Source organism: Anser cygnoides, chromosome 6 (assembly GCF_040182565.1).
Source record: "Anser cygnoides isolate HZ-2024a breed goose chromosome 6, Taihu_goose_T2T_genome, whole genome shotgun sequence".
In the NCBI taxonomy this organism is placed as follows: domain Eukaryota; kingdom Metazoa; phylum Chordata; class Aves; order Anseriformes; family Anatidae; genus Anser; species Anser cygnoides.
Window position 1 is genome coordinate 31,933,949 of NC_089878.1, and position 8,365 is coordinate 31,942,313.

The window sequence follows — 8,365 nt, forward strand, 5'->3', positions numbered from 1 at the left end:
TCCCCAGCAGCCCCCTGTGCCCTGTGCTCGGAGCGCTGCGGCAGTGCCCGGCCCCGGGAGGTCGCTAATTGCGTTAATTAGGGGACGGGCACGGCCCGCCCGGGCCGGGCAGGGGGCACCGGGGCTGGGCACCGTCACCGCAATTGATGGGGGGGGGGGGGGGGGGGGGGGGGGGGCAGCGCGGGTGGGCTCTGCCGTGCTCCCCGTGCCCCCCGGGGGGATAAGGGAAGGGGGGGGGGGGGGGGGACCCTCACCCCCTCCCCCTGGAGGGGGGGGGGGGGGGGGGGGGGGGGGGGGGGGGGAGAAAAAGGGGGGGGGGGGGGGTGAAAAAGGGGGGGTGTCCGTCCCCGCGGCGGGGGCGCCGTTGCCCCTTTAAGGGGTTCCTTGAAACCGCGCCGGGCTCCATGTTGCCGGCCCCGCGCGGGCACGCTCCATGTTGTAACAAAGTTTCCTCCGCGCCCCCGCGCCCCGCGCCCGCCGCCGCCGCCCCCCCCCCGCGCCCCCCGCGCCCCCCCACCCACACCCCCCCCCCCCCCCCCAACCCGCCGCCGAGGGGGGGGGGCAGCGCCGGGGGGGGGGGCCAGCCCCGGCATCTCCACCGCCCCCCCCCTTTCCTCCCCCCCCCATTCCCCCCCCCCCAAAAAAAACAACCCCCCCCACCTCCCAGCCCCCCCCCCGGGGCCCATGGACCAGCAGTCCATCATCGCCCAGGTTAGCAAGGAGGAGGTGAGCGCCCCGCTGCAGGAGAAAGGTAACGCTGCCCCCCCCCCCGGAAAAAAAATATTGGGACACCCCCAAAAAAAATTGGGACCCCCCCAAAAAATTGGGACCCCCCCAAAAAAAATTGGGACCCCCCCAAAAAAAAAAATTGGGACCCCCCCCCCCAGCACTTCGGGGTTTGGGTAAAAGGCGGGGTTATGGGGGGGGGGGAAATTGGGGGGTGTGGGGGGAAATCCCTGCTTGCCCCCCCCCCCTTTGGGGTACCTGTCACTGACCCCCCCCCCCCCCCCGGTGCAGGGCCCCCCCCAGACAGCAGGGGTAGCCCCAAGGCCCCCAGACGGAGCAGGACCCCCGGGGGGGGGTCAGAGGGGTTGGGGTTTGGGGGGGGGGGGGTCGTGCCCTAGTGTCGTGTCCCCCCCCCGGGTGTTTTGGGGGGGCCGCTGCGGCACCCCGGGGCTGCTTCCTGCGGAGCGGGGAAACTGAGGCACGGAGAGGTGCGGGGGGGGTGGGGGGGGGGGTTCATTTCGGGGGGGGGGGCACGCCTCGCCTCTCAGCGCCCCGCACCGCCCCCCCAAAGCGGGGGGCGCGCCCCCGGCTCGCTGCGAGCCCCCCGGGGACCCCCGGGCCCTGCTGGGGGGGGGAGGGGGGGGGGGGGTCGGGCAAAGGGGGGGGGGGCGGCTGGGAGCTGAGGGACGCGCCCGGCAGCCAATGGGGAGGCCGAGCGGGGGGCAGGGGGCGGGGAAAAGGTTCCTAAGCCACGCCCCCAGCGCGAAGCCACGCCCACTGCCCCCCCCCGGGTCCCGCCGGGGTCGCCCCCCCCCCCCCCCCAGGCAGTGCCCCCCCCCCCCCCCCATAGGGTCCCCAACCGCTGGGAACCGGGTCTGTTATTGTAGGGTCTCCACCAAAACACCTCCCGTGTCCCTCCCTGGGGAGGTGTTGGGGTGACACCCGGGGATGGGGGGGTGACACCTGGGGGGGGGGGGGGACACACACCTGGGCTGCGTGTGGTGCCCCCCCCCAAAAAAAAAAGTCCCTCTCCAAATATTTGTGTCCCCTGCCTGCCACCAGCCCGCCCCGCGTCGGCGCCCGGGGCAGGAAGGGCGGCCGGACGCCCGCGGGGGGGACGATAAGGCAATGGGGGGGGGCGGGGGGGGGGCACCCCTCAACACCCTGGGGTGCCCCCCCCATCCCCGTGCCCCCCCCCCCCCCCCCCCCCCCCCCCCCAATCCCGGTCCCCGCAGGTGCCCCGAGCCCCTCGGCCGCCAAGAAGCCGCGGGGCCGCAGCATCCTCCAGTCCCTCTTCTGCTGCCTGTGCCGCGATGAGGCCGAGCCCTTCTCCGTCAACAACAACGCCCCGCTGCTGGGCGAGGAGAACGGTGCCCTGCCCAAGGTAAGCCCCCCCCCCGGGACCCCCCCCCCCCAAAAAAAAAAAATGGGGGCAGGATGGCACCGTGGGGGGCACCCGGCCGCCTCCTGTCCCCCTCCTCCACGTGCCCCAAAAAATATATATATATATATAAAAAGAGGGGCCCTCCCGCCTGGGAATGGGGTGGGGGGGCCCCTCGCGGCCCCCCCCCCGACCCCCCCGTGAATTGTGCCCCCCCCCCCCGCAGGCCGCCGTCAAGCACCTCCTGCCCGAGATCAAGCCGCAGGACGCCAGCAAGCTGTGCGTGGTCATCGACCTGGACGAGACGCTGGTGCACAGCTCCTTCAAGGTGCGTGGGGGGGTCACGCTTGGCGGGGGGGGGCAGCACCGGGGTTGGGACCCCCCCCCCCAAAAAAAAAAACACCCGCACTGACCCTGTCGTGCCCCCCCCGCAGCCGGTGAACAACGCCGACTTCATCATTCCCGTGGAGATCGACGGCATCATGCACCAGGTAGCGGGGCGCGCCGGCCGGGGGGGTGGGCAGGAGAAGGAGGGGGTCCTGGCGGGGTGCCCCCCCCCCCGTGTCCCCCCCCCACGAGAGGCCGGCGCCGGGTTCAAGTAATCCAGGATAGGCTGTGGTCTGGCAGTCAGCCTGTTCTAGGTTACTTGGCTCCGGAGCCCGCCCGACGCTCCGCCGGGGAGGTGCCGGGGCCGCCGCGTCCCCGGGTGGCGCGTCCCCTCGCCCCGCGTCCCCTCCCCGGGCACGGTGCCCGCTGCTGGGGGGGGGGGGTGGGGGGGGTCCCTCGGGGCGGGCACGGGGATGGGGGGCGGCGCTGGGTGGCGGCGGGGTGCCCCCGGCTCCCTCGGCCCCCGTGCCCGCAGGTGTACGTGCTGAAGCGGCCGCACGTGGACGAGTTCCTGCAGCGCATGGGCGAGCTCTTCGAGTGCGTGCTCTTCACCGCCAGCCTGGCCAAGGTGGGTGACAGCTCCCCGGGTGGCCCTGTCACCTCTGCAGCGGGGGGGGGGGGGGGGGGGGGGCTTCCCCTTGGGTGGGCCACCGTGGGGTTCCCCCCTTGGCCACCCACCCGTGGGCACCACCGGACCTTGGGCACCGCAGGTCCCCCCTTGGCCACCCACCCGTGGGCACCGCGGGTCCCCCCTTGGCCACCTACCCATGGGCACCGCGGGTCCCCCCTTGGCCACCTACCCGTGGGCACCGCGGGTCCCCCCTTGGCCACCCACCCGTGGGCACCGCGGGTCCCCCCTTGGCCACCCACCCGTGGGCACCGCGGGTCCCCCCCCCCTTGGCCAGGTCCCCCCTACCCATGGGCACCGCGGGTCCCCCTTTCAGGTCCCCCCTTGGCCACCCCCGTGGGCACCGCAGGGGACCCCCGGTGCGGGTCCCCCTTCCCCCCCCGTGGGGACCCCCTCCCCCCCGCAGTACGCGGACCCCGTGGCCGACCTGCTGGACAAATGGGGAGCTTTCCGCGCCCGGCTCTTCCGCGAGTCGTGCGTCTTCCACCGCGGCAACTACGTCAAGGACCTGAGCCGCCTGGGCCGCGACCTGCGCCGCATCATCATCGTGGACAACTCGCCCGCCTCCTACATCTTCCACCCGGACAACGCCGTACGTACCCCGCGTTGGGTTTTTTTTTTTTGGGGGGGGGGGTTCAGGCTGAGGGTCTTGGGGACAAGGTGCCGAGGGTCCTGAGCCCGGTGCCCTCCCGCAGGTGCCGGTGGCCTCGTGGTTCGACAACATGGCGGACACGGAGCTGCTGGACCTGCTGCCCTTCTTCGAGCGGCTCAGCAAGGTGGACGACGTTTACACGGTGCTCAAGAAACACCGGACTAACAGCTAGCGGCCCGCGGGACGCGGCGGCGGTGGCAGCTCGGGGTGGGGGGGGGGGGGGGGGGCGCGGGTTTTTTTGCCCCCCCCCTTCCCCACCCCCACCTCGCCCCGCTCGCCCTCCCCGTCTCCCCTTTCGCTCGCCGCGACGCTCACGGTCGGTGCCCCCCTTCCCGCGCAGAAGGGGGGGGGGGGTCTCAGGGGGGCCCCTCTGCCACGCTGTGCTGGGGATGTGCTGCAGGGGGGGGGGGCATCCACCCACCCCCGCCTCCCCTCTCCATCCCGTGCCCCCTCCCCGAAACGGTTCTCAGGTCCTTTTCCCCTCCGCGTCCCCCGGAGTGGGGAGGGGGGGGTCAGCAGCTGCTGCTTTCCACTGCCTTTTTTTTCGGAGGGGGGGGGCACTGGGCCCCCCCCCCCCGGGGTCTGCCTGCTGGGGGGGGCTGGCAGCCCTCGGCCCCCACGGGGGGGCCCCAACACCCCCAAACGTGGGTCCTGTTGGTCTCGGGGCGTGGGGCCGCCGCCGTGCCCCCAGCTCTGCCCTTCGTGCAGCTGATCACCTCGGGGGGGGGTGGCACGTCTCCACCCCCCTCGTGCCTTCTGGTGCCCCCCCCCACCTCTGCGGGGGGAGTTTTTTGGGGGGGGCAGCCCGGCCTCTGGGCTGAGCCCCTGGCTGTAAGCGCCCCCCACGTGCCTTGGGACGCCGAGTCTCCATGTGTGTCCCCCCCCGCGCAATATAGGGGTGCCTGCCTTGGGGGGGGGCCCTAAATCACCCCCCTCCAACCTCATTTTCTTCCCACGGGGGGGGGGTCTGCCGGCCTCCCCCCACTCCCAGTCCCGCTGCGTCAGTGGGAGCCCCTCCAGCCACCAGCGGGGGTGTCCCCTGCCTCGCGGGGGGGGCCGCGTGCCCCCCCCGTCCCCCTCCCGGCGCAGCGCCACCAAAGGCTGTGCCTCCCGGGTGGGGGGACCCCATCCAAGCCTTAGCGTGCCCCCCGGCCCCCCCCCGGCCTTACACCAGCCCCGGGCCCCCCCTCACCCCAGCCTCGAGGGGACGGGGGCTCTCAGGGAGGGGGCGTCTTTTTTTTGGGGGGGGGGGGGGTGCGGTTTTTTAGAGTCGCTATATGGACAATGTCTCGTATATTTTTAGGGGGAAAAAGCAACGGTTTCCCAAAAATTCAAGGGTGCCTTTTTAACCGCTGTGCCAGGGCAAAAGGAGGTCTTTTTTTTGGGGGGGGGGGGGGGGGAGAGAAGGGTTTTTAACTCTCCGTTGCTGTCCGTCTGTCCGTCCGTCCCCCGCGGGTGCTGCCCCTCCCCGAATGCTGGGGGCCAAGGTGGGGAGGAGGAGGCGGGGGGGGGGGGTCCCCCTGGGTCTGCCCCCACCTCCGCACCCTGCCCGGGCCTGATCCTGCCCCTCCGGCGAGGTCCAGCTCAGCACTTTATTCGACAAGTCAAACGGCACCGGCACCCGCGGGCTGCACCCTTGGGTGTCCCAGGGGGGTTGGGGCAGGGCGGGGGCGGCGTGCGGAGGAGGGCTCGGGGTCTGGGGGGGGGTTGAGGGGTCGGGGGGGGGGCTGGGGACCAGATCCAAGTGCCTTGGTGTGATTAAAGCTGTCGAAGCCTCCTGGGAAGGGGCCTGAGCTGCGGTGTGCGTGTGCACGCGCCAGTGTTTGCGGCGCTGGGTGTGCAAGTACTGGGTGTGCAAGCACCTGGGTGTGCAAGCACTGGGTGTGCACGTGGGTGTGCAAGCACCTGGGTGTGCACCTGGGTGTGCAAGCACCCGGGTGTGCAAGCACGTGGCATGTGCCCGTGCACGGGTGTCCCGCTGTGTGCGCACACGCGTGTGCACGGGGTGCGCCCCAGGGCCCCCAGCCCCTATCTACAACCCCTCGGTGTCCCTGGGCGGGGGGGGGGGACACACACCGGGGGGGGTGGGGGGGCTGAATTCCCCACCAGGGCCCAGAGCTCCCCTGGGAAACTTCCCCAGTGTCCCCCCAGTGAGGTGCCGGAGCCCCCGTCGGGCTGGGGGGCAGCGGGGGGGGGGGGGGGGGTCGCGTGCCTTGGCCCCACGCCTCTCCTCCTTAATGAAGTCTCTGTCCTCGGCTGCGCTAATTACTGAGCTCATTAGCGGCCCCGCTGGGGCTGGCTGGGGGGGCCCCAGGAGGGGGCTCCCCGCTGCTGTCCCCCCACCCCTGTGCCACCAGCGGGCTCAGCCCCGGGACGCGGCCACCGAGCGGAGAGCGGCCACCAGGGTCCCCCCCCCCCAAAAAAATAAATCAGCCCCACGCCCCCCACGGGGGGCTCTGCGCCCAGGTAAGGGGGACACGGCGTGGGGTCCTGTGTGGGGCTGGGAGCTGGGGGGTGTTGAGGGGGCCAGAGGAGCAGAGGGCATTGGGGAGCCCATCCCCTGGCCTCAGGGCACCCCGTTTTTGGGGGCTGACCCCCCCCCCAGGCCGGCTGAGCCCTCGCCGTCCCCTTGGGGCTCCCCACGCGGGCGCAGGATGCAGCTGCGGCACGGTGCTGGCTCAGCAGGGCGGGGGCGATAAGGCTGGGACAATCCTGCGATAAGCAGGGGATGGGCGACGCCAGGGGCCTGCGTGTCCTCGGTGCCGGCTTTATGTGCCCCCCCCCCCACCTTGCACCCCCAGAGCCACCTTCGGGCCACCGGGCAGGACTTTGGGTGGCACGGGACGGGGGCAGGAGGGACGGGGGGGGACAGCTCGGCCACAGGACGTGGGTTGGAATTGGGGGGTGGGGGGCAGGTGAGCCCCATCCTGGCACTGCTGGAGGGTCCCCAGCCGCCTGCCGCCGGTGTCCCGGGGGTGTCCCCGCTGCCCCAGCCCCAGGGCACCCAGCTCGGTGCGTGCGAGGCCACGGAGCGAAAGAGAAAGCGAGCGGCGACGGGCAGGAGCCGCCCCGTTCCGGCAGCCCCAAGCCTGGGTGAGGCCCACGGGGCGCTTGGGGCAATTCCCAGCCCTCTGCGGGGGGGTTTCACCCAGCCTGGGAGTGGGGTGGGGGTTAAAAGGGGGTGCTTTGAGCATGGCTCCGTAGGGCTTGGCTGCTCCGGATCCCCCGTGGTGGGCTTTGGGAGCATCTCCGCGTCCCGCTTGCTCCCCGGCTCCCACGGGGACGCGGCCGCTGGCACCTGCCTCGTCCCCTCCCGGTGCCACCCAGCGCGGGCCCGCAGCCGGCGGCTCGGTGCCGCGGGCAGCGGGTGCCACCCTGAGCCCAGCAAGGCCCCCGGGGGGGTGTCGTTACCCCGTGAGTAACGGGGCTCCGGGGGCGCCCCGAAGCCCTGGAGGGATGCGGGGACCTTGACTCCGGGGTGTTCCTGCCCTTATATGGTGTGAACACGGGCAGGGACACTTGGGGACAAAGGTCTCCTCGCTGCTGGCACCCCGGCACTTCGCCCAGGTACGCGCACCTTGTGCCCAGCTCCGCGGGGAAGGTGAGGGGATGGGGACGGGATGGGGGACGCGGCACGTCCCGGTGCCACCGCTGCTGGCGGCACCGGGGTGGCGCGGGGACAGGGCTGGGCAATGCACCCTGACGGCTCTCGGGGGGCTGCGCTGGGGAGATGTCCCCCCCCCGTGCTCTGTGGGAAGGGGATGTGGTGGGTTTGGGGCAGCCGAGTGGGAACGGGGTGTTGGTGGGGGGGGTGGGGGAGAGGAGACCCCGCTTCTGGGCACCGCTCGCTCTCCCCTGCCAGGGCGCACGGGGAGGGGGGTGCCCGATGGTGGGTGCCCGAGCCCCCTGCCTGCTTGTCCTGCATCCCCTGGGGGGCACGGCCCAGGTGGGGGTGTCGGGGGCCGCCGGGATGCTGTGGGACATAGCGGTGAGGGGGGGGCTTGCAGGGGACGGCGGGGGGCTTGGGAGGAGGCAGAGCCCAGCAGCACGATGGGCAGGGGGTGTGCGGTGGGAGGGCGAGGGGGTGTCCGTGGGTGTGCGTGCACACAGGCGCAAGTACGTGAGTGTGCACGCAGGGCCGTGAGTGTACCAGGCGTGGGGACAAGGGGGAACGGGGCCATCGTGCAGCGCTGTCACCCAGGTGTGGCCGCTGCGCCGGGGATGTCCCGTGCCCAGGCAGCGGGGCAGGACACGGGGACACCGGGACTTGGGGACACCAGGACTTGGGGACACCGGGACATGGGGACACCGGGACATGGGGACACCAGGATGTGGGGACACCGGGACTTGGGGACACCGGGACTTGGGGACACCAGGACATGGGGACACCGGGACACAGGGACACCAGGACGTGGGGACACCAGGACATGGGGACACCAGGACTTGGGGATACCAGGATGTGGAGACACCGGGACGTGGGGACACCAGGATGTGGGGACACCAGGGGAACACCACTCCCATGCCCCTGCCCACCACAGACCCTGGCACAGTCCGGGACCCCCACCGCCCCCATCAGCAGCCGTGGCACTGC

At 72.4% G+C, this 8,365-nt stretch overlaps 1 protein-coding gene across 1 annotated transcript; it reads left to right on the forward strand.

The window, feature by feature from the left end:
• The first annotated feature begins 614 nt into the window (after positions 1 to 614).
• Positions 615 to 5,567, forward strand: CTDSP1 (CTD small phosphatase 1). The gene is made up of 7 exons (XM_066999477.1): positions 615 to 751; positions 1,962 to 2,110; positions 2,334 to 2,435; positions 2,542 to 2,598; positions 2,970 to 3,062; positions 3,529 to 3,714; positions 3,818 to 5,567. Exons 1-7 carry the CDS (start codon positions 685 to 687, stop codon positions 3,944 to 3,946), a joined length of 783 nt encoding a protein of 260 aa, XP_066855578.1. The 5' UTR covers positions 615 to 684; the 3' UTR covers positions 3,947 to 5,567.
• The last annotated feature ends 2,798 nt before the right edge of the window (positions 5,568 to 8,365 follow it).